At 39.7% G+C, this 25,967-nt stretch overlaps 1 protein-coding gene across 1 annotated transcript in view; it reads left to right on the top strand.

Annotated features, from left to right (window-relative positions):
- The window catches only part of SNX9 (sorting nexin 9), a 58,775-nt gene that overhangs the window by 26,808 nt on the left and 6,000 nt on the right, over window positions 1–25,967 (top strand). The window contains exons 6-15 of the mRNA XM_086460435.1: window positions 4,948–5,131; window positions 5,961–6,114; window positions 7,353–7,437; window positions 8,287–8,412; window positions 8,708–8,825; window positions 11,544–11,674; window positions 13,102–13,205; window positions 15,809–15,912; window positions 18,725–18,802; window positions 25,220–25,296. Of these exons, the coding sequence (XP_086316561.1) occupies window positions 4,948–5,131; window positions 5,961–6,114; window positions 7,353–7,437; window positions 8,287–8,412; window positions 8,708–8,825; window positions 11,544–11,674; window positions 13,102–13,205; window positions 15,809–15,912; window positions 18,725–18,802; window positions 25,220–25,296 (1,161 nt within the window). The remainder of the gene's footprint in view (window positions 1–4,947; window positions 5,132–5,960; window positions 6,115–7,352; window positions 7,438–8,286; window positions 8,413–8,707; window positions 8,826–11,543; window positions 11,675–13,101; window positions 13,206–15,808; window positions 15,913–18,724; window positions 18,803–25,219; window positions 25,297–25,967) is intronic.

Consider the following 25,967-nt stretch of genomic DNA (forward strand, 5'->3'; position numbering starts at 1 on the left):
AAAAGCTAACTGCTCTGCTCTTCATCATAGTAACTCAGTTGTTCTACTGGTGGTTTCGATTTTTTTTTTTTTTTTTTTTTTTTTTTTTCCTGCTGAAAGCAAGGAGCATCCAGTTTGTGAGCAGGCAAAGCCCAGCTCCTTTGCAGGGACTACTTTATGAAGGGGGCAGTGGGGCTGGGAGTGGAGGTGCTGAATGATGATTTTTCTCTGGAAGCAAGATGACAGGAGCAGCTGAAGAACAAATGGATTCCTTGGGCAGCATTGCTACTGCCTCCTTGTCAGCTGCTGCTGAGGGTCCTCTCTCCTCTTGCTTTCATGTATTTATCCACAGGAACATTCTAATATGTGAGTCCATAAGGCTGGTTATCCCTTAAACTCTAGCCCATCTCCACACTTGCTTTTCCTGGAGGATTTTTTTAAGGAGAAAACGTGTTTAAATTGTACAATAGAAAAGAAGTCCTTTCTTCAGGAGTGAAAGAAGTGCCCTGGACACAATGTAATGATTCACCAGGAAGAAAGCTTGGGCATAAAATATCATGGGCATGGCAGCTACTTCAGTATCTGCTAATGTGTACACTTGCTCTATGGTAAATATAGCATAGTGAATGCAGTTCTGTGATTGCTGCAGAGTAGGCTTTTAGCCCTTCACATTTCTTCCTGGAGGAAAAAAGCTTGATTTTTAGGGTGACTGTCTATATGGAGGCTGTTATCCAAAGAACTTGGGTTTGTTGTAGTGTCTGTAAGGCTTTTTCTCCATGCTGGTAACTAAGGCACCTGTAAAACTGGAGAGGTATGCGCATTCCTGTGAGCTATTCAGCTAAGCAACCATGACTTTTCTTGTATCTTCTGCCATTCTTCTGCACTGTCTGTCTCTTCTCAACCCCTCTTCAGGAGTGTAGCGCTTCTCATTGCAGCTTTGGCTGCCCTGGACTTCCCTTGATGCGATCAGATTTACTTTCTCTGCTCACTGCTTTAGCATGGCTTCTGTCTCTCAGAGTCGATTTCAAGGTGTATTTTTTTACAGTTGGAGGTCGTCGGTTTTGATGCTGCAGTTACCAAGATCTTTTTAGGTGTTCAACTTAGCTTTAGCATCTGAGCATCATATTTGGTTTGGCTTTTGTCCCCTCAGGAGTAGCATGGATCGATTTGTCCATCAGGAGCATCCATTAATACGAGGAAGGAGTCTGCCAGGAACAGCTCAGTTGGCCAAGAGGTCAAAAAAACATTCTCTTTTAATTTTTTTTTTTTTAGCCAAAGCAGAGAAGACACCTCAGTGACTTATCTTAGCTTTTTTGTCTATAACTTTGAATTCTCCAGAAAATAGCAAAGATGTCACTTGTCGCTTCTTCCTATTTAATTCATGATTCATTTGATGAAGATGCTGACATTCCACCCTCAAGCTGAGGATTTTCCTGTCGTGGATTTTTTTCATTCAACTTCAGTTCTTTATAAACATCTGAGACTTCTCGTGGTGGATCACTGGAACAGGTTGCCCAGAGAGGCAGTGGAAGCCCCATCCCTGGAGACATTCAAGGTCAGGCTTGATGGCGCTTTGAGCAACCTGACCTAGTCAGAGATGTCCCTGCTTATTGTAGGGGGGTTGGACTAGATGACCTTCAGAGGTCCTTTCCAACCCAATACATTCTATGATGCTCCACTCCTCCCCAGCCCCCCAGCAGTAATGAACTGTTTCTATAGAGAGTTTGAATCTGCCCTTAATGGAAGACTCTTAAAATATTTAGTAATGTGTTCCTTCTGTCTGTTCCCCACATAGCCTTTTTGTGGTGGTTTTTCTTCTAGAACAGGAGGAGCAAGCAAGTCCGTAATAGTCTACAAAAGGAAGAATTGGCTGCCTTTAAGGAGTTTATTCTTGAATTTAATCTCAATGTACTTGTTTGATGTTACTTTGAGAAGCAAAGAGGTGCAATATTTCATTTGAAGGTTGATTAGTTTCTTAATTATGCATGGTGTGGCATTTCTTTCTATGTGCTTGCATTTGAGATTTGCTTGCACACTTGGATGTTAGGTGTGCTGTATCAAGTTATATTGACTAAATAACAGCTTCTTGCAAAGACTCTTCGTCTTTGACTGAAGAGATATGAGGATTACCAATTTTACTTATGGAAAACTAAAGGTGTGAGAATATGTATGTAATTTAATCACTTATAAAATACTTACTCGCTTAATTAGGATTTATTCAACCAGAGCTAAGCCACACAAATGGTTTCTCGTATGGAATTTGTCAGCTGCTGAGATCGACAGAACTGCTGACTGGAGCTGACATTACCCTTTTATCAATTGCTGTCTTTACTTGGTCCTCCACAGTGCTATGGGACCTTTAGGATAGCAGGCCTGATTCCTGAGACCTTCTCCACATTTACTGATTTTTGGCTGCTCCTTAGAAGTGTCCATGGTGTGTGTGTATGTAGGCAAACATTTGAAGAAAGATGAAAGGAGGCCTGTAAATGCTCTTTGAGATGTGTTGTCTATATATACAGTCCTAACTGGTCTCCCCTAGTGCCTCAAAGAAATATGGATCCTTTGGCTGAAAGAAGCTGAGTGGGAACAGCGTATCCCACTCCTTTTATAGCCTATGGGTGTTATGCTTAGGGGCAAGAACTTACCCAAGAGCTTTCTTAGACACTTTAGAAGTGAAACTTCCTGATTTGAATAGTGCTTCCATATAGGTATATAGAGATAAAACATCTGAGAGGGTTTAAGTAATCCATTTTCCCTTGCCCTACAACATTTAGTGTGTATCAGCAACTGTCTGCAAGTTTGGTGATGATTGCTCAACAGCCGTTCTTTAGTAGTGTACCCAGTGTTAATATTATTGCCTCCCCTTGGTTTGCAGCAGATTTTAAGTTTTTTTGCCACCCACTCATGTACCAAATTTCACATGAACTACAGAGAAGAGAAAAACTTTACTCAGCCTTTTGGCAGTCATCCCACTTATGGGTTTTCATTTGCCAGTGATCAGCACAACATATATTGCAGAAGTATATGCAAATGAGTATTATGCAAACTATTCTTTTCTAGGTGCTCCAAGTTATGTTAGGAGCAAACATGCTTTCCCATGTGGTTGGGCCCCAGTGTATGTGTTTTCCTTTAGCAAAGAGGATAAACTTTGACTGATGGCATGTATGGGGTTTTTTCCTCATTGCTATACTCATACCAGGTGAACATCCTAGGAAGAGCAGGCTGGTACCTCATAAACTACCAGCAACTTCTTCATAATTGCTGAGAGTAGCACTGTGGATCAGCTGTCCAAGAATTAGGTAGACCTCAACATTGTTGCTACCTTAGGGAGTACTGTTCTTGCATCAGTTTCATTCTCAAAAAAAATTCCATAAACTCTCAGTATAGAAGCTGTCCACATCATCTCTCTCATGCCATCAGTTCCTAGAGACATACTGACTCTACTGGCTCTTCTGAATGGTGATTTATCCCTAGCTTGGGGATTTGGTCTTAATTTCCAGATCCTGGGGATTCTGTACCTAAAGAACAGGTGTTGCAGGATATCAATAGGTCCAAAGCATTTTCAAGTCTTAAAAGGTTTTATAGCCTGTGAAATCTGTCTGTCAGATAACTTTATTTTAGGAAAAACTGAAGTGAGAGCTCTCATTCCAAAGTAGTATCTCAAAGCTGAAATGTGAGGAGAGAGTTTTAGTGAAGGAAAATGGAGTGTGGCGTAGCCATACCTCTTTTTGTGTATTTTGTGTAAGAAACAAAGATATTCAACATCTTTGTGGAGAATAACTTGGCTTTTAGTGGGAGTTTTATTAAATTTTTTGTACTGCCACATGTTCTGAAATTCATGTAAATGTTATAGTGTAATAGCAATTAATTTATATTAGACATCCCTTTTTTGATATTCTGCTTCCTGATTAAAAATAATTCACTGGCTTCTGTAGGTTTTGAGACTTCCTTTTACAAAATTCAGTTTCTCGCTATGCTGAACAAGACAAGCTTTATATGCTTTGTTTGCTTTCCTTCTCCTCCTTCCTCCTACACTTTGGGTGTGTGGGTTCTGATTTGTGTGGGTGTTTTCTTTCTGCCAGCTAGTCTCTGCAGTAAGTGTCTGGAGCAGACTGCACTTAACTAGTCAATGCTTTTTCAAAGTGTAGTGTTAAAATCAAGGAGTTGAGCAGGATGCTAAGCTATTAATCCAATTTACTTGACAAATTGATGCAGTAGTTAGAGACATGTCTGCTCTACACTCTCACTGAGGTTTCCACCTCCACAGCAGCATCAGCAGAAGTGTATGTGTGATTACCTTCACCAGAACCTTATGCTGAGAGAGTAAGTCTACAGGGAAATGCCAGACTGTTCCCTGGCAGATGTTTGTTCCCTTCCCTTGTCTTTGACGTGAATGAATTAAGATCTGACAGGGAAGCTGAGCAGGTTGTTGGCCCTAACTCCCTAACTGTCACACCAGTAGGGATGGTGTAGGTGGGCGATTTATGATTTGCTTTTAATAAGGCCATTAGTCTGGGTTTGATAAAATGAACATTTGGAAAAACCTAATCCTCGACTTTTGAGTTCCTGTTTTAAATGTGCTAATTAGTCCATGGCTTTACGTAATTGATAGTTCACATGCACCATACTTATGGTGTTGGTGTAAAATAATTACTATGGGCAAGAGTGCTTCCTAACGCTGTTGGAACAAATAGTTTAATGTCGCTGAGGAGATGTAGCATTCTTATTAGTATGTATTGGTGTCATATTGCTGGAAAGCTGATCAGTTCTTCCAGGTGCTTACTGCATTTAAGAGCTGTGTAGCTGGAAACATAAGATTGGGCAGCTGCTCCTAAATCAAACAGGTAAAGTGCTGAATGCAAACTTGTAGCCTATCAGGAAGAGATCAAAGACTTCAAGAAGAAAGTATGTGGTCATTGCTCATTTCTTCAGCAATTTCTTCTTTACTTTTGTCTTTATACAATGTAGGCAAACAATGCCAGTGATCCTTGGTCCAGCTGGAACGTTGGAAAGTCTGGGAATTGGGATAATGGAAACGCAGTTGACAGCTGGGCAACGAAACCTGAAAGTGCAGCTGGCCAGAGAAACAGTGGTGCAAATAACTGGGAGACAGCAGCAGCATTTGGTCATCCACAGGCATATCAAGGACCAGGTGCACTAATAATGCTCTTATTTTTGAATACATTAGAGTAGGTGGACAATAGAGGTAAGACTTGCTTAATCTTTCATAACTACAGAACATGGCTTACTTTAAAAAAAAAAAACAAACCCAAAACCACCACACACACACCAAAAAAAAAAACCAACAAAAAAACCCACAAAACCAAAAGAAAACCAGCTTCCTAATACCACATTGCCATGTGGGTAAACTGAATGCTAAAATAATAGGGTTTTTAAAATAAAATGGAAAAATCAGATCCACTGTTAACAAACACCTCAAACTTGTATGGAAATCCGGCAAGCCAAAGTCTTGTGCATACATGATCTATTCTCGAGCACGTTGTTCAGCTTGCATAACTGGAACTTAAACACCCTTGACTTTGTGCCCTCAGGCTTGTGAAGAAGTAGTTTCTTAAATCCTTAATTGTAGGATGTGGCTAGCCTTTCAGAAGGCTTCTCTCCATTTTTGTAATAAAGGCCTAAATTAAGAGGGGAAGTCATAACTGGGGAATGCTAATGTAGAGTATGAATATGGAATGCTATTGAATTAATCTTAACACACCAGCATCCCTCCTTCCCCCCCTCCTCCTCCCCCCCCCCCCCTCCTTCTATGGATTTCTAGTGTAGTGTTTTGCAGGTTATATGTGGTGAGGATGGTGGTAATTGAGGAGGAATCATAAAATAGAAGGCTGAACTAGCACTTAATGTATTTACCTTGTCAATTATTTGTGTACGAGTGCTGAGGTAGCTGCTTCTGCTTTTAAAGAGAAAATACTTAACTTTTTCCTTCCCTTACCCCACCGCCCCCTCCTGTACTTCAGCAGCTGCTGATGACGATGATTGGGATGATGACTGGGATGACCCAAAATCAACTTCACCGTCTTATCTTGGTTACAAGGAGTCTGAGGCATCAGAGGCTGGGGGGGTCCAGCGTGGAAATTCTCGTGCCGCTGCTATGAAGTTACCACTTAACAAGTAATGGAAAATGCAGGGCAAATGTGTATATATTGAGGAGAATTGGGATTTGTCAAGATGTGTAAATGTGTGACCATTCAACCTTCTTGAAATATGCAATGTAAATGTTACAGTTTTGGGGTAAAAGTGGACGTGGATTTGTAGCTCTGCATTCTCCCTGTATGATCAGAGAACACAGATCCATGAAAGTCTGAAAGTACATGACAAAGCTGTATAAGTTTTGGAGGCAAATGACATTTTTTTGCAAGGTCTGGACTTCTGGACCTACTGGTCTTTAAAATTTAACTGATTAGATAAAAATCTTAGAATAGAATGAAGCTTTGTCAGGGTTATACTAGCATTATCTCATGTTTGTTTATTCTAAAACTACTGTTACTCTGAGAAGCTACTGTGTGGTAGTCTTTAAGTGGATGAAAGCAAGGTGGAAAAGGATTGTAGAATAATGGTCTCCTTGGGTAGGTAATTAACAGCTAGTCATGCAGAGACAGTTGATGTAGGTCGTCAGCAGAGGCTTTGTCCAGTTTTGCAACCTTACCTTTGCATCATTGTATCATCTACTTGTTGCAAACCCATTTAGTACAACCAGCATAAACATACCTTATTTAAGTGATATCAGTCTGCGAAGTAAGTCCTACTTTACTCCTCGTGTTTATGCAAGCAGGCAGTAGGTTGGCAGTATTTGAAGGGCTAAGTATCTTCCTAATTAGAAAGACAACCACCGTTTGCTTTTTGTAAGTCTTCTTACACAGACTTTAAGGACATTACAGTGGGTTTTTTGTGTGGTTTTCTTTCTAATAGGTGGATAAATTAATGTAACTCATTTAGAAGCACATGATAAATCTGCAGTTCATTGTTCTTTCAGATGATTGAATTCTCATAATCTGAAACAGCAGGATGGGGGGGGTGTGTGTGTCTGTGTCTGTGTGCCTTTCCAGAGAGGGTGGACTGCAGGGGAGTGGTTGTTACTTTATGTCCTCCTGTTATGTTTGCCCTGGTGGGTTGTGGAGCACAAATAGCTGCTTTGCCTTGGAAGAAGGAGCTTGTACTAAACAAAAGCTAGAGTTCAGTAGTGAAAACTTTTCTGCTTTTTCAGGGCAAATTGTTGGTTGGATAAGTCATCCACAGCAATTCTTTTCCATACTTGAGAAATACTAAGGGTTTTTTCTTATAATGGCAGGTAATTCTGCATATGTCAAAGGAAGGAAAATAATAAACTTATCACTTTGTTTTATTGTTAGATTTCCTGGATTTGCAAAACCTGGGATGGAACAGTATCTGTTGGCAAAGCAGCTAGCAAAACCCAAAGAGAAAATACCCATAATTGTAAGTTGGGGACGTGTGTGTAGTTTTTACGAGTGGGTGTGGTTTATTTTGGGGTTGGATTTTTTGGTTGGTTTTTTGTGGGTAGTTTGTTTGTTGTTTTGTTTGTTTATTTATTTGGGTTCTTTTAATCCTCCCCATCTGTCCCTTTTTCCCCAACTTAACTTCTAGCATCATAGCTGTGTGTATTTGGGTCAGGAGAAACTGATAAGGAACATATAATTGGAAATAGAACTGTCATAATAAAACTGTGTTACATTTAAGTATTTTAAAGTTGTGGCAGACTACATTTCAGAGTTATATATCGTAGGGGGATTTTTCAGGGTCAAATTTTAACTCCTTTCTTCTAAGTGTGCTGATTATTTTTTTATTTCTATTATTTTTTTTCTCATGCTGGATCAGCATTACTCGTGATCATGAAAATAAGCCTTTTGGGGTTTGGGAGGCAGAGCAAATGCATTACACTGTCTATCAGTTATCTAGATAGTTACCTAATACATAGGAGCTACATTCATAAAGGTTTGCAGTATTCGATCATGGTGGTCAGGTCATCTTCTGATCTAAAAAACGCAAACTCTTCTAGATATATGCTGTTCTAGTGAAATGTGGTTGAACTAGCAATCCCTAGAATTCACCCCTCCTTTGCTATTTGGGAAAAAATATAAAATACAGAGTAAGATACACAACTGTGGTCAGTCATCTCTGGTTGCAGGAAACCCCTCTATTTCCTGACTATCAAGCTCTAACTGAAATCAATGGAATCTTTCAAGTGAAGAGAGAAAGTATTTGTCTCTTTGGTTGCAGGTGGTACAACATGATGTATTTTAAGATAATATTTGCAATTTCTTACAGATTGGTGATTACGGCCCAATGTGGGTTTATCCTACCTCTACATTTGACTGTGTGGTGGCAGATCCCAAAAAAGGTTCTAAAATGTATGGTCTCAAGAGCTACATTGAATATCAGCTGACCTGCACTGTAAGTGTATCTAAAACAGGATCGTCTCTCCCACAAATATGGGTCATTTGTACATATAAATAATACAGTTTGTATGACTTGGTAACAGGGTTGTAAGAGTAAGCGGTAGTTGTCACACTTATTTCCGCAAAGAGTTACTTTGTTCTGGCATTTCAAGTTCTTCTGTAATTACAGATTCAAGGCTCTAAATCATAAATTTTATTTACTTTCCACGTATTTACTATTCTGGTCACACTTGTTTCATGTCAGTAGCTGTAGATGCCTGTCAAAATTCAGAACTGTGTTTCTTTTCCAGAACACTAATCGGTCTGTCAACCACAGATACAAGCACTTTGACTGGTTGTATGAGCGTCTCCTGGTTAAATTTGGACTAGCCATTCCAATCCCATCTCTTCCAGACAAGCAAGTAACAGGTAATTATTCCCAGTTGTCAATTGCTGGGATGGGAAATAGAGATCACTTTTTTACAAGGTTCAGTTATTTATTATTGTTTTTCTCCCGCTATTTTTAAAGAAGGTACCAAAATCACCCCCAGACTTTCACTATTAAAAATTCATGAGTTGTATGGCCTATTAATAATAAAATATCAGCACTAAGAGAACTCGGGTTTACTCATCTAGTCCAGTGATTTAAAAAAATAATTTAAAAACAAACAAAAAACCTAGTTACTACAGAAGAGAATATTTATTATTACTGGAGAGAAGAGATAACTACTTATGTTCCATATTTGCTGATTGTCTGAAAAAATGGTTTTTGAGGGGTTTTGGGAGGGTGTGGTGGTGGTTTTTTCTTTTGCATTTGGTTGTAAATGTGTTATGTTGTAGGAGCTTTGAAGCAAAGCTCCTGGAAGAAAGGGGGCATCCCCTGACAAACTGGGGTTTTTGCTCAAGTAAAATGTTGCAGCTGTTTCTCCTGTTGCTCAATTTCACACTTGATTTAAAAAGCGTCTTTCATTTGTATAACATTCTATACTGGTTTGATGTCAGTTCAGCTTGACCAAACTGTCTGAAGCTTATGGAAGTCTTTTGTCCTGACTTCAAGAAACAGGGGATTGGACCCTTTCAATGCTCATGAGTTCAATCATTCCAATTGAATATGGCAATGCCTGTGCATTTTCAGTAGTCTCTGGCTTCCTTTCTACAAAGGTGTGCTAGAATGCATGTGAAGTGAAGAACTGGACACCTGTATAGGAGGAAAATGCATTACTTTTGCCTATTTCCACTTGTGTGTTTGCTGGTAAGATTTTTTTTATGCAGCCTTTAAGACAACCAGCCAAAAACAAACATACAAAAGCCGGCATGTTGCCAACCATGTGGCTGCAGGCATCACTGAAAGTGCAGAAGCTCTGCTGTATTTGAAGAAAGCTAAGCATTGATGGAGATCCTGGGATAAATGCCGAGGAAACTGAAAAGTCAGGAAGCAACTTCTTCCCCTCCCCTCCCCTTAGTCTCATGTTTAGAATTCACCAATATTTTTGCTTAAACTGAAAGGAAACCAGAAGGACCTGATGGGATCTCTAGATTTTATTGTAACTATATTTTAAAAGACTCAAGAGTTTGGCATTGCAGTTAAACCTTGCCTGCAGATTTCAGTCTTCTGGAGTCTGTGGGAGAGGATAACTTGACTCATGCTAAAAAAAAAAAAAAAAAAAAGCCTGCTTCTCCTTCTCTTGTCTTTGAAACATTATGGGAAAACTGTGGAAAAAATGGTGCTTATTTTTCATTGTGTTTAGGAGGCTTCTTTCTGAAGACTGTCTAGAAAAGTGTTTCTGTCCATTATCTTGGCAAAGCAAGGCTCTCTACAAGTAAACTGACTTTGCTCAGGGTTATGATTGGCTGGTGATGATGTGCCTAATGACCAGCACCTAACTTCCAAATGTTACTGTACCTGTTGCTTTGCATTCCTTATGCTGGCAGGAATGCTGTGGAGATTTCAGTATAGGTTAAGGGTGGAACAAGGTGTTACTGCAGGTATATATTATATAATGTCACTTCCATAGTAGTTAACTTTTTTTAAAAAAAAAAATTCCTAGCTAATTTGCAGGAGATGTACCCATACCCAGACTTGATTTTTCACTAGCTGTGTTATTTACCTGCTAGTCTTGCTAGTCTCCATATTTGCAATCAAAAAAACCACCAAACCAACCACCACAAAAAAGCTCCTTGTGAAGCTGCTGCCATAGTAACTATACAGCAGAATTATATTGAGTGAGTACATGCGTTCAAGGTTTGTCATCTGTGCTGCTATGGAAATTAGAAGAGTTGAGTGCTGGAATCTCTCATTCCTCTCAAATACATCCTGTTCGCTGTATGCTTTAGAAGTCTGACATCATACGATTTTTAATTGGAAAAGATTCTCTCAAGAAGACTCAGTTTGTGCTAAAACTATATGGTTCTTGTAAATACACACTGATGATGCACTACTAGTTTAAAAATAAAAAACGTTACTGATTTAAATAGTTTTTGTTAAAACTTCTTAACCACCCAAAAATCAGTGAGTCTTACATGTATGTATTCTAACTGGTTTATACATATGATTTATTGAGATTTTTTCCCAACACATTCATTTACCTATATAGAAATACATTTATGGGAGGTGCTGCCTTTTTAAATCTGCTATTCATATCTGAGCAGTCCAATTTCAAATGCTTTGTTAGCTGCTAGGACATGATAGCTTGGAAAGGAAGTAATTCCTTTTTCTCCAATGTTTTTGAGCCTTACATTAACCAAGGATTTACTAGACTGTATCAGAAAAATGTCTGCATTCCAAGCCTGTGCCTAGCTTCTCTCTTGGGTCATGTGAATACCTAATTTTTCTATCTGAAAGCTTATGAATATTTTAAAAAAAATAATTAATTGTGAGTGGGTATTATGGTGGGTTTTTTAAATATTTCCTGACTACCTTTAAAAGGGGGAGTCCTCTTGTTCAGTAACCAATATACTGTAATTTAAAATTCTTCTGATTTGTCAGCATGCTGTTTCCTCCTTGTAACTTCTGAGTCATTAAATGGTTGATAACTCACTAGATAAATTAAAACAAAATGTGTAATTTAAAAAAAAAAAAAGGCAAAGGAAAGAAAAGCTGAGGGTACTAGAGTAGAAATGTAACAATTACTGTTCAATGTATAACAGGGCGCTTTGAAGAAGAATTTATCAAAATGCGCATGGAGAGACTGCAAGCTTGGATGACGAGGATGTGTCGCCATCCTGTTGTCTCAGAAAGTGAAGTTTTCCAGCAGTTTCTCAATTTCCGAGATGAGAAGGTAGGAAATAAGGTTCACACACAGACTGAGGAATTGCCCCCCATCCCCCTTCGAACTAAGAGTTCAGCCGTGTAGCTTTCTCACTTGTCTGCCACCCTGTGGGCAGCAGTGGCAAGCTGAAAACCGCTGGATTTACTGACTAACTTGGCCGATTGGTCACACTGAGGCACGAAGTTGCTTGTGTGAAACGCAGTATGCCATTCCAACAGAGCTGTGCTCTTTGAAGTAGCTTTATTGCCAGTCTTTTGAGGACAGTTTGTGTCCTCCAGCAGAATAGGGAACATATGTAACAACTCCTCCGGCTGGTGCCCTGCTCTGTCTCTGCTGCACTTACTAATCGCTGTGGTCCTGGGATTGGTACTGCTTTGCTAACAGAAGCTACTTCGTAGCAGACCTGGGATGTGTATGATCCTGTATCGTATTGAAAAACAACCCCCCACCTTCAAAACCACAATTTTCACAGGTCTGGGTTGTACTAGCATTATGCTGCAGTCTTTCCTGATATAACCAGACCTTTTTTTATTCCCATGTCCCCCACCCCAGCATTTTCTTGTGCTTTTTTAAGAGGCTTTAATATCTTCACCTTCAGTAAATAATAGCTTCTTCATGACTGAGCTCCAGCTGTGTTAGTAATCTGGGTATCTACCAATGAGGAAGTAAACAGGAGAACTCTGCTGCTTTCTTTTCAAAAGAGTCATACTTCGGAATACACATAGACTTCGCTGAAAAAGTAAATGATCCTTGGAGGTTTTTAAGACCAGACTGGATAAAGGCCTGAGTAACTAGGGTCACATCTGACCATTTTTGTGTAGGAGGTTGGACTACAAACCTCCTGCGGCCACTTGTAACCAGAATTACTTTATGATTCTGTGATGCTGAGTAGAGGCTTAATAACATAGTAAGTAGCAGTCCTAGTGAAGCGCTATTTGGGTGGCCAGTGGAGAGTTGTGTAATTGTACTAGCTAGTCAGTGGTTCTTAGTATCTAACTTATGGACTGATATAAACAGAACAGATGTTGCAATACATGTGGAATTTTTAACCTTTTTATCTGCTCCCACTAAGAACTTAGTATGGCAATTGCATAATAGTCTCATGATCTTGAGTAGCTTCTGGTATCAGCACTATCACATGTACAGAAATGGCTGAATGTAATTGCGCTCTCACTGTATTTCAGTAATGTACGAGAAGGGTCTGTTGACCCCAGAATCTAGAAAACAGAGTGCACAAGGAGGAGGGAGGAAAACTTTAAGAAACCTTGTTCCCACTGAAACTTTCATTTGAATAGTTTTAATTTATGGGTGGTCTGTTGGTCAACTGTTCTCCTAAACATTTCATTCACTGCTTAAGTACATGCCCTTCAAGATGCATGAACAGTGGTTGTCAAACTTCATCTTTTTTTTTTCTTTTTTTCTTTTCTTTCCTCAAGGAGTGGAAAACTGGAAAGCGGAAGGCAGAAAAAGATGAAACTGTAGGAGTCATGATCTTTTCTACAATGGAACCAGAAGCTCCTGACTTGGACATGGTAGAAATGTAAGGTGGTTTCTCTTTGCATAGACATACGTCTGGATATAACACAGATACTAGAATAATAGGTGTGCACATATATTCATGGACTTGAAGAGGTGTTCATCAAGGCAGAGCTGAAAAATCGTTTGAATATGAGTTTTTTCATATCTGCCACCCCCCCAAAAAAAAAAAAAAAAGGCAAAACAAACACAACTTGGTTGAACTCCATGTTGTGTCTCTGGCTTCTGGGTCAGCACTGGCTGAATGCTGATCCTAAAATGATTTATGCAAAACTAGTTGACAAGATAGAATACTGGCAGATCCTATGGAGTTGTGTTTTATATTGCTATGGAAATATATTTTGATCTTTAATCCTTCAATTGTGAACAGTTCCAAAGTGTGCTAGACTTACCAAGTAGCTTAGGATAACTGTAGGTGGACCATCAAGGAAAACAACGTTTCTGTAAAGCACTTGTATGTAATGCGCGTACAGTATGATTCTAATATCTGGAATCCATGGAAAGCTATTAAAAAAAAGTGACTTAAATTATCAGATTTCATTTTAAATGGGTTACTACATTTTTGGAGTATTCTTCTGGAAGTGCAAATGGATGTATTTACTATGTTTATGTTATATATACGTACACTTTTTTATGTGTAGTTCTCTTGGTGTTAGACCTTTGGGTTTCATTGAGTGAAAGACTGGGTTTGTGCTGCAGCCTTTATTTCACTCCTTTAGGCTTAATCATTTATCGTAGAAGATACGTAGTATGCATGACATGCCTTGCTTGCTGTTGTAGAACACAAACTTGGATAATGTTTTGTCTGAAGCTGTGGATAAACTAGACAGAAGTTTGTAGTAGCAAAGCAGCAGTGTACCTACATCTGCAAATATCCCAGCATAGACTGTTCAAGTGATGCAGTGCATATTAAGATGTATGTAATAGCTGTGTGGTAGCAGTTCTGTGCTAGTAAAAAAGATGGATGTTTTAGGTTACATCCACTTCCAACATGAGGATTTCAAACTTGACAACTTTTAAGTGATGTGTTATATATAGATCCCAGTGATACAGAAGAAAGGGTGAACGAGAGGGAGGATTTTGTACATAGAGCGCAGGAGAGAGTGAGTCTGTATTATGTACAGAACTCTGTCAGGGAACGACCAGTATATGGTCTGCTAAACAGTGTCCCCAAACAGGGTGAGGGCAGGTGAGCACCCTGTGGGGAATGCTCACCAGAGGGTATTAGCTCCCGGGCTGGGGCTGGCACCCTGGAGTGGTTCTGGGGACCTATCTCAAAGCATTGCCGGGGTGTCTGTAACACCTCAGATATCCACACCGTGTTCCAGTGCCTGGGAATGTCTTGGAGTGCTGTTACAAGTGTGTATGAACACAGTCTTGAAAGCCATTACTCCTGTAAGTGGACAAACCAGACTGTTGAATAGTTCTTAGGTTATTCAGTGAGAAGACACGCTTTACTGAAGCAATTCTGCTAGTACTTTGGCAGTCCTGTGTCACCCTGGTTTTGATCAAAGGACAGTAACCCTGTGCTGGTTCATGAACTTTTGCTGTGATCGTAAGACTATGAAGATGGGAAAATTAAAGGATGGTTTGCTACTTGGAAAATGGGAGTAAGTGCCTCTTGGAAACCCAGGTCCTGTTTCTGTGCAAGTAACTCTTCAGGTAGGGTTTCCAGCTGAGAAGGGAGGTGGTGGTGGGGAGGTGGATGCCACAGGTGGTTGGGCCACAGCTGGAGTGCAGTCCTGGCTCTGGGGAGTTGCTTAGGGCTGTCTTGCTGCAAGAGCTGTCTCGTACAGGTCTTGGCTAAAAGCATTTGTAAGATCTGATGCAGTTTGAATAATTCTCATTGAAAATTAGAAAATCTGTGTCTGGTTTTCTTTTGTAGAGTTCACAAAGTATTGCTGTGTATGCAGTGCGATGTTAATGGAAAGCTTTGGTAGCTACATTAAAACATGCTTAAGGAGGGGTAAAAGGCACATACTAATTCAGAATTCTCTTCTGAGTATCACTGGGGTTTTCTGGGTTTTTTTCTCTCTCTGTAGCATAACTGAACACAATGGTATCGTCAATATAATATAAAGATAAGCCTATATATTTCCCTAGAAGAACTGCTATATTAATTTTTCACCTCCTTTAGATGTTTATTAAAATGTCTGGAACAATTATTTTCTTTATATGTGTTCATTGTTGTATGAATTTTGCTACTTCTGTTACTGTAACATCTAATTTCCTGTCAATGTGGGATACTTCTGTTTGTGTTAAGTGCTCTAAGGATGCATTTTCCTCAAATCATATTTTGCTGTTCTGTTATTATTTGATTTCATTGAGGAGGATATTTAGCTAGTAGCTTTTTTTTTGAATGTATCTAACTATAGTAAGAATGATGGTTCAGTACCATGTGTTTAACAGAGGGGTAAAAATGCCTGTATCTAAAGAGGGAAATTCTGACCCCAGTGAAATGGCAGAGAGATTTCAAGAAATTTTATTTCTCAGATTTATTTTTTTAAAGACCTAGTTGACACTACTGAACACTTCAGTATTGAATTTAAAGTTAGCGTAATGCATCTGTTAAATGCTTTTTGGTTTTGCTTTTTCCAAATGCCACAGAGAACAGAAATGCGATGCAGTGGGTAGGTTCACCAAAGCAATGGACGATGGAGTTAAAGAGCTGCTGACAGTAGGACAAGAGCACTGGAAGAGGTGTACAGGGCGTAAGTGTCGCTTTTGAACTCAGCAGTCATTTCTGTGTTGCTTTTCTCTGTGGGTCTTTTTGACAGCGTTTTTGTTGTTTATAGTTTAAGGCACATCTTAAAACTAAAGGAAATCCTAAATTATCATGAGAATTGTATGGCATTCTGGCTGCTTTCAGTGTCTGAGAGTATAAATTGTGCAAATTTTTTGCTTGTGGTTTTGTTTGGGTTTTTTTCTTTCTCTCATACCAGAAATAGCTGGTCCCTGTATAGGTTCAAAAATATTGAAAGTTAATTCAAGTAATCCAGCTAAAGCCTTTGTTGGACCTGTTCTCATATATTTGTCATTTATCTGTATTTTAGTGATGTGCGCAAAGTAGGCCTGTCTATTTGATGAAATCATAAGTGATTGCATTTTATTAACCCCTTATTTAGGATTCTTGCATGCCAGGAGGAGTGATTTAAAGATGAAATGAGTTTAAAAAAAAGAAAAGAAAAACCAACTTGATTCTAACTTAATCTTTAGCCCAATTCTTTTTCTCCTATCTTGTTTCTTCCTTCCCACAGATATTTAGGGTTGCAGAACTTCACACCAAGTCCCTATGACTCTGCCTGGGCTCTAATTTCCTAGTCCACAGCAGTGTTCAGTGTTTGTGGCCACCACAAGGCAGCTATTGAAAGGAAGCAGGTACTACAGCTGAGGATCATAATAAGAAACACTTCAGGGCAGGCTGTAGTGGCTGGCGACCAAAGACCTATCACATAAATCTCTTCCAATTTTTTTTCTTTCCTTTTTCTTTTCCCCCTCTCTTTTTAATTCCTAAAAAAAAAAAAAAAAAACAAACCCTAAACATTGTCCCCAGACTTGAGATTAAGTACTCTTCTGAGTTACTACTTTGCTGCTTTCGAATCTAACACTGCAGTTCAGTATCTGGGGCTGACTGGAGGGAATGGGAAGTATAGAAGCCCAGTCTTTTCTCGTAGTGATTACGTTAGACCTTAGTGTATCTATCTAAATAGAATAGAAATCTAAATTATTTAATGTTTCCCCACTTTGAATAAGAGGGTTTCCTTCTATACACACTGACCATCCTGCTAGTCAAAAATAGGCTAACACAGGACACAGCTGTAACATTGTACGGATTTCACTTCACTAGGAAATGATACTGAGGGGTAAGCGGAAGGCGAGGGAAGGAATAACATTGCTCAGAAGAGACCAGAAAAACAGTGTTGCTTTGCAGTACAGAAGCAATGATAAAAACAGCCATAGTTAAAGGGCTGGCTGTGACTTTTGCTTTCAGCAGAAATTCGGTATTTTGTTCACTGCTAAGATCTCCCTAAACTTTTGACACTACTGCTTTAGGTATGAAATGACTCTTACAATTCTTACAACTATCAATTACTTAGCATAAACATAGTAACTCACATATGATTGTGTTGAAAATTTTAACTTTTAACTTGCCAGACATTCATACTGAATAGAAAAGGGAGTCTGGTGCATCAGGACATGCAAAACTGAAGAATTTCAGTAGTCCCTTAGGTTTTAAGTTTCCTGTCAGCTCCAGTCCCAACTCCTAGTCAGAAGTATTTTTGGCACTTCCTGAGCAATAGTTACATGCATTCCATTCTAAGATATTTAAAATGACAGTGGAAACTTCTTAAGTGAAGAGTGAAAAGAAACGAAATGTTCTTCATTGAAGTTTCCACTGGGGATTTAGTAACAAGTTAGTGGCTGGTAACAAAACTTTAGTACTCTGAATGGTACCTGTTTTAAAAGAAATACCAGTTATCATAAATAATCTAACTTCTGGGCAAGAACTTGGTGAAAGATAACCAATAAAATTATGCAGTTTGGGGGGTTGGTTTTTTTGTCTTTTGTGGTGGTTTTTTACCACACAAAGGGGTTCCTGTGTGAAAATCAGATTGTTTGGGATGCTAGAGCAAATAAAAAACCTGCTATTTATCTGGGCAGTGTACCCTCTGAATGCAACTATTTAACAAAAAAAGCACATTTACTTGTTCTGGTTTGTTTAGTTTGGTTTTGGTGTTGTGTTTTTTTTTTTTTTTCCTGCTAGCATAGGTAGTTTATAAAATTGCTTTCCCTTTTCAGATTGCTTTTTAGGCCTCTGGGGTGGTGGTATTCAAAGTGTTAATAATGAAGGCGCTCACAAATCACAGCTTATTGACTTCATTGTGAGGAAGTAATTTATGCATACATTTTCAATAAATAAATCATAAAAACTAATTTCATTATTCAGATACTTGCATCCGTTTTAATCCCTGGATAATCTTGGTTTATAGCACCTTTAAATATAAAATTCATTATTTGAGGAGAGTTTAGGTACTATATGTCTGTATAATAATCTCCTCTTTGATATAGATTTACTCTCCGTATCACAGCAGCACTTCCACCCCACACACCCCCAGGAGGATAAAGTCTGTTCATAAGGGCGGGGGGGGGGGGGGGGTGGGGGGGGGGGCAGGGCAGGGCAGGGTGGGAATCTCACTGTATGCATAGGAGGACTGAGCTAGGAGTGCAGTGAGATTTTTTTTATTGTTATTTTTTTTTAATAGCAGTCACACACTGTTTTCCCCAACTGTTTGTGGCTTTCAAGAATCCAGATTGCAATTCCCTTGTCCAGTTTTGGAACATCTGTAGCAGGGGAGGGGGTAAGAATGTGATTGTAAATGCTTCACTAGAGGAAATGTAAAACCTAGTTGGTTTTGACATCTGCTTCTATCAAGTTCTGGAATGCTGCAGATTTAGTCTCACTTACCCTTGTGGGGTTTTGCTTCTGTTTCCCTCTGTTCCCCATCCTTTTCCCACTTTCAGCACTACCCAAGGAGTACCAGAAGATAGGAAAAGCATTGCAGAGCCTGGCACTGGTCTTCAGCACTAGCGGATACCAAGGTACTTCTGTAGTTTCATTTGTACTTTACTTAACAAAAGATATTTTAATTACATCATGCTATATTTTTTTGCCAAAAATCTTAATGCTTTCCTCTTTGAAATTTAGATGTCAAACATGATTCTCATTTCCCTGTGTTATAGGGTTTTCCTATTCTAGTTTGCAATCTTCTTTTCTCTCACTGTATAATCATGTGGTGGGGTGGTGGTGCTGGTGGAGTTTAGCTTGATCTCATTAATATATAATCTGGTTGCTGACCTGATTGACAAAACATGCTGTAGCATTTTTTTTTGTGATATCAAAGGAAAGGGGAGAAAATGCAGGCTTGAAAATGTTGTAGAACTATTGTGTGACTTACTTCATGAAACAGTAACTCCACATGAGGATATAAAACTTATTACAAGATTTTTGTATACTATTATGTGGGCTGGAAGGTTGGCTACTGTAGCCTTTTCTTGTCCTTCACCTTTCCTTCTTCTTAAAGAGGCTAAATAGAGCCTGTCATGTTAGGTATAAAAGTTGTGGGAGGGAAAAGGAGGGCATTAATTGCTTGAAGTTCTCCTAAAATGTAGTCTTTAGGCCAAACTTGAAATCCTGCTTTAGTATGTTAAGTTCTGCTGATGTTCTCAAGGTAACTGGAAAATATTTCCTCATAACCCAGAAGAAGATTGAGTCTATTTTCTCTGGGATTCTCATGTCAAATATTTTTTCTTTTTTTCTAGACTTAATAGCAAAATTGCTCCATTCTAAAACCTTAAATGTTATAGCATAGAGGCTTCCTAAAAATCTTTCCATTTTAGGACTTGTAGTTGACCAGTACTTAGTCTGACTACTTATCTGTCACTTGCTTTGTACTCTCAAAGCTTTTTGCCCCATAAACCATGTGTTAAAATGCAACCACTCCTGAAATTCGGGTTCTCTGCTGCTGGAAACTTTGGAAATAGGTGTAGTCCCTGTAGTTTGTTGTCATTTTTATCCTATACTTCAACAGGATCATAGATTCTTAGAATGTTTGGGATTGGAGGGGACCTTAAAGCTTTTCTTGTTGCCCTTGATGTCCCTGGCCAGACTTAATTCTGTCAGGGCTTTGGCTTTCCTGACCTGATTCCTGGCTGCTCAGACAATCTCTCTGTATTCCTTCCAGATTACCTGTCCTTGCTTCTGCCCTCTGTAGGCTTCCTTTTTGTGTCTGAATTTGTCCTGGAGCTCCTTGTTCATCCATGCAGGCCTCGTGGTTTTTGCTGTCTTTCTGCTTGTCAGGATGCATCGCTCCTGAGCTTGGAGGAGGTGATTCTTGAATATTAACCAGCTTTCTTGAGCCCCTCTTCCCCCCAGGGCTTTATCCCATGGTAGTCTACCCAGCAGGTCCCTGAAGAGGCCAAAGTCTGCTCTCCTGAAGTCCAGGGTAGTGAGTTTGCTGTGCCCCCTTCTTGCTGTTCTAAGGATCTTGAACTCCACCATTGCATGGTTACTGCAGCCAAGGCTGCCCTTGAGCTTCATATTCCCCACCAGCCCCTTCTTGTTGGTGAGAACAAGGTCCAGCATAGCACCTCTCCTTGTTGGCTCCTCCATCACTTGGAGAAGGAAGTTATCATCATCAACGCATTCCAGGAACCTCCTGGATTGCTTGTGCCCTGCTGGATGACTGCTTAGTTAAAATTGGAACATAGGATATTGCCTAAAACGTTACTTTTGGGTGTGAGAACCAAGTAGGGGATTTGCATAGTTATATACTCTTAGCATGGGTTAGAAAACTAAATCCTAGCCAGATATAATCTGTAACAAGAATTCATGAGAAAGGACTAAGAATTGCAAGAACTATAGCACACATTGTTTTGCCAGGGTAAAAGGAAAACAATATGGCTTAAAGCTAGGATGCAAAATTGCAGATCGACCTTACGAAGGAAAGCTTCAATTTGATTTCCAGCATCTTCGAATGGTATGAAAAATTAGATCCCATCATGCTTGGGAACAAGGCAAGGATGTTTCTCTTTGCTGTTTGCCCAGTTGTACCTGGTTGCACCCTAGTATCTTGCTGAGGAAAATGCATTTCCCACTGATGCCTTTGTCCTTATTCTGTATATTATGCTGGGTTTAATAACTGCTACACCGGTGTATTTTTTCAGAATTAATAATAAATGGGATTCTTTGCTTTTTGATTTGAGTTCCCAGGAAGAGAGAGAAAGTGCAGTGCATATGTTTCTTTAAACGTCTTCATCACTGCTGCCTTTACTCTGTCCTGCCTGCTGTTGTGTACAATTTCATTTGATGGTTGCCTGTGATACAGGTCTGTGGATTAAGCAGACTCTCTGCAAGAGATGTAAGCACCTGGATTTAAACTGATAGGACGTGGCTTTCCTGATCTCAGTATTTAAAAGAAGGCACATTCCTCCAAATGAAGAGGTACAGTTAGGCTGAGTATAGGGTATGATTTTTTTTTGACTATCAGTAAAGAGGAATTGCTTCTTCAGCCGTACTTAATGGCACTCAGTTCAGTTTCTGTTGGGAGCTGAATTGCGGGGGTGTTTGTGTTTGGTTTTTGGGGATTTTTTGTTTGTTTTGTTGGTTTTGGTTTTGTTTTTTGTTTTTTTACTTGAGTTCTGGAAGTTTGAGCATATAGGCCACTGAAGATTGCAACAATGGATTTGATGATGTGAACTTTTCCAGCTACTGGCTTCGGACATACTGAATACACTGTTAGTTGGTTCATTTGCACAGTTAGGATGGGATGTATCTACTGTCCTTACCTCTTTCATCAGCCCTGCTTGCTCTGCAAAGCCTTATTAGGGGGGTTGGACTAGATGATCTTTAAAGGTCCCCTCCAACCCAAACCATTCTATGATTCTGAGTGGTGAATGTCTACTGCCTTCTCTTCTGATTTCCAGCCTAAAATGTGTAAGGTTGCACCAGGCAAGTTGATTCACCCAAGCTCTTTTTCTCATGCTGCAGAGTGAGCCTTATCAATTAGTTGCCAGCCACAATGCATACTAGGAATGTGTCCCCCATATTTGCAGAGGCAGGGGTACCTTTAAAACTATTAAGGACACATTGAGAAGTTCTCATTTAACTTGGCCATAGGCCTGTGTACTGTCCAATCAGTTTTAAGAACACATGCTTTGATATGATCCTGGTCCAAGAACGCATATTGGACAGTTCCAGAATATGCCTGGAAGTGTCTTGCAGCCTGGCACTACATTGCCTGTCTTGCTGCGTCATACGATGCTCTTAAGTTAACGCAGCTTTAAATAGCATGGCTTCTCTTTTGCGGTGCCAAATCTAGGCGAGTCTTTCTCCTGTATTAAGGAAACATGAATGGCTGTGGTATGCCATTCAACCATAGTAAGATCTCCTAATCCTATGTCACCCCTCAGGAATTTTGTTAGGCAGTTGCGTGCAAGTTTCACTATCCTGCCAGCTAGCAACAGGCAGGCACGTCTTGCCTTCCAAGCTGCCTGTGAACGTTATCAGTCTGAGGTGTACTTGTCAAGAAAAATCTTGGTATAAGTAGTTCCCTAGTACATCAAACTTGATCTTTTTCCTACTCCTGGATTCTGTTAAAACATGCTTCGAAAGAAAAGAAAACAAAACCGGTTCTTGGCTAACAAAGATTCTGCTGCCCCAGTCAAGCCTTACAGATTATTGGTTCCCTCAGCATGCCTGGTGTATTCCCTCACAGGAGATAATCACTGGCATTTACCGAGCAGTTGAATTGCTAACAGATGCTCTGCTAAACATCTCCAAAGGACTCCTCGTAGTTTTACATCTTTCTGCATCTCCCTATGACAGCATGCAGGCCTGTAAATCAATGAAAATATCAGTTTCTCCTCGTGGTTGGGTTAAAATATCTATAGAATATTACTGGCCACTTTAACTGGTCTTTCTACAGCTGTCTTTAGTCAATGCTTTTAAGCCCTCCCTGTTTCTCATGGGCTATATGTAATGCGCACTGCCCTAATTTTGTTACAAATGTCAGCATCATATGGGGCTTTCTGCTTTTCCATTGATTCAAGAACCCGTGACATCCTGGTGTATCTTTGCACTGGGATCCAGCTCAGCTTTCACGGCCTGAGTTAAGAAGCCTGTTCCCAGCTTCACATCAGCTCAGAAGCTGAGAATGCTGGAAACTTGGCCTTGTCCAAGGAACAAAACTCTGACCAAAATCCATGCTGACAACGGTGATTGGGAGCAATCTGCTGCAGGAATTGAAGTTACTCTGAGGGAGCATGTGGGATCTCTGTTAAGGTGGCCTGGCGTAAGGAGCGACCAGCTGAGCATGGCACGACACTGCTGGTAACGGGTGTTGGAAGCTGGAGGATGCGGCAGTTGAGAGATGAAATCTGACTCTTCAAGGCTGCCCTGGCACTACCTGAAAAGGATTGTAGAAGAGAAGGATGCGGTGTGAGGAGCTGCAGACACACTTCTGTCACTTGTGTGCCTGTCTGTTGTCAGGATCTACTGTCTGGAACAACTTTTAAATATACTATCCCTTGGGCCTACTTTTGGAGGAACGTGAATGCCTCTGCTAGTAGTAGAAGCTCTTAGTGCACGCTGTGCCTTCTGCAAACTGGCTTTGCGCCCTGCTGCCCCCAGATGAAAGAGGATCGGTGTTGGGAGGGTTTGTCTAGATTCTTTGCAGCTCCGATCTGTGAAGGTCCTTTGAGTTCTGCACAGAAAGGGAGGACTTTCTACTCAAATATACATACTCTTCTTCTTTCTTTTTGCTCAGATAGGAAAAGTCATCGTCTTTTATGGCATTATGAAATGAACAGTAACATCTAGACCAACCTGGCTTCTGACTCTAAAGCCAAACCACGTTTTGTCCCAAAATTGAGGAATCGGCTGCCTAAGCAGCAGTTGCTTTAAGGTTACTTCTGAGCAGACATGGGGAATTCTGAAATAATGAAATTAAGTCTACCTGAAATAATGAAACTGATCTCCCTGAATTCTATTGTTTTAAAACAATGTGAAAATACCTCCTGAATGGTGTAGCTCTTAGCCCTCACAATGGGATTTCATGTTGGTTTTGTTTTTATTGTATCCAGACAGGCTCAAATAGGAGAAAACTATTTCTTTAGCAGTGTTTGTGTTGCTAAACTTACTAGTTCTTAGGATCAGTAGCTTTCCCTTAAAGCTTTTGGCTTTATGAAAGCAGTCTAATGGAAAGTAAGAATCGATTGATAGAACTGAAGCAACGTTCAGTCAGTACCTTGTTTCCTTTAGGACATGCTAAAATGAAGGAATCCTATCTAATAAATCTCTAACATAGATTAGTCCATATGTTGTAGTAAAAGAAGATACTTTAATGTTCAAATTAATCATTAATGAAATCAATGTTTGGTAATCAGTGACTTAATTGAAAATTAATGTCTACAGAGTGAAAACAAAATGTTCATAAAAGACTAACTGCTACCTAGTATCAAGACATGACTGAAAGGATGAGAAAAGTCATTTTTTATTAAACTAAAATTCAGTATCTGCAAATTATACCTTCCCCTTTCTCTACCTCAATTTGCTTTCCATACTGTTGACTACATGCTTTGGACAAGCTAAAAAGGATGGGAAAAAAAAACCTGTGGTGTTTTGGGAAGGTGAAGTGGCATGAAAAAACCCAAGAATGTAAGCCTTGCTTCCATATTTGTCGCACGTAGCCGAGTCCTGCTACTAATACAGTGTTGTGAGCACTCGTGGTGTTGTCTAGTTTAGGATGTGTGGTGATGTCTGTACTTTTAAGTGTAGTTTGTGGGGCCCTTTTATCTATTTCATATGATGATGAAAGTTAGAAAATCACTCTCAAAAGCAGCAATTCTTACAGAGCTTGTAAATATTATCCAAGAGTTCCCTAAAGGGCCAGAAAATCTCATTGGCAAAGAAAAAAGCTGGTTGGGCCTCCTTCTGCTTCTCTGAATTTCTACCAGTTGTGGTCCAGGACTGTTGGAGAGCTTAGGGCTAGCATCACTGCTCTGTAGGGCATCGTGGAGAACTTACCACTTACCAGGTATGAAAATCACTTATTAAAAATCAGAACAGCAGGTGTCTCTTCAACTTTGTTAGTCCATCTTCTGGTGTCACCCTCCTCGTTCTCCTTTCCCTCCCATTTTGGTAGGCTTCCTGCTGCCCCATGTGTATTTAAACTACGTATAACTACGAAATGTGGAAGCGAATAGTGCTAGTACTGTGATAGAACAGTGTTCATGTGGTCCCTTTAGCATTCATTTTCTGCAAGATCTTCAGAGTTTTCCTTCTTTAATGGTATAAAAACCATTAATGTTTTTCTAACTTTCTTATTACTCTGGTTATAAAAGGATGACTAGGCATTTATTATTGTAAAATTGGCTCTTTTAGAAATTTCCCTTGAATCAAGGCAAATTTCTTACTGTAATTGACTTACTGTAATTTGAACACTGATATTTACTTTTTAGGAGAATCTGATCTCAATGGAGCAATAACAGAAGCAGGAAAAACCTATGAAGAAATCGCCAGTCTTGTAGCAGATCAGGTAGGAGCCTTATGAATGCACTGGCGTAGTGTGTACAAACGTATCACCTATTGGGACCACTTCTGAGTTTTCTTTTATTCTTTTCCGTTAAAACATAACTGCTAGTGCTGCAGCCCAATAAAATGACATTACTATTAATACTTTTAAATGTATTTCATCTTCTTTCCTACTGTGTGTCAGCTTAGAGGGGATGTGGTCGGAGGGTTGTTTATCTTGGATCAGGAAGCTCACATTCTGGTTTCTAAAATACTAAAATCATTACTTCATCTTTAAAATGTGTTTGTTTTCTGGTGTCAGTGAGCTGTCTTCATTACTGATACAAAAGAATGAGATTTAATCAAGGAGGCAGTTTATACCTTCCCCCTGCATTCCCCAAATGTCTACAGGATCCAGATCATGCTGCGTTTAATTTTCTTGACGTGCAATTGTCCGCTTTAGTAAAAATCTAGCTTAAATAAATCCTGATTGGTGTCGGTAGTCAAGTCATAAATTGATGTTTCATGTATTAACCTTAAGTCTCCAAAACGCAGATCCTCTTGATCTCGAGGTTGAGTCTGGAAGTTCTTAAAACAGCTTTCCAGGTCTGTGACTAAGGAGATGCAGCTGTGCACGTCCATGTCTCTATATGCAATGAGCTTGTACTGGTAACTCCTCTTTGGTGAAAGCTTGAG

Source organism: Leptosomus discolor, chromosome 2 (assembly GCF_034619465.1).
Source record: "Leptosomus discolor isolate bLepDis1 chromosome 2, bLepDis1.hap2, whole genome shotgun sequence".
NCBI lineage: Eukaryota > Metazoa > Chordata > Aves > Leptosomiformes > Leptosomidae > Leptosomus > Leptosomus discolor.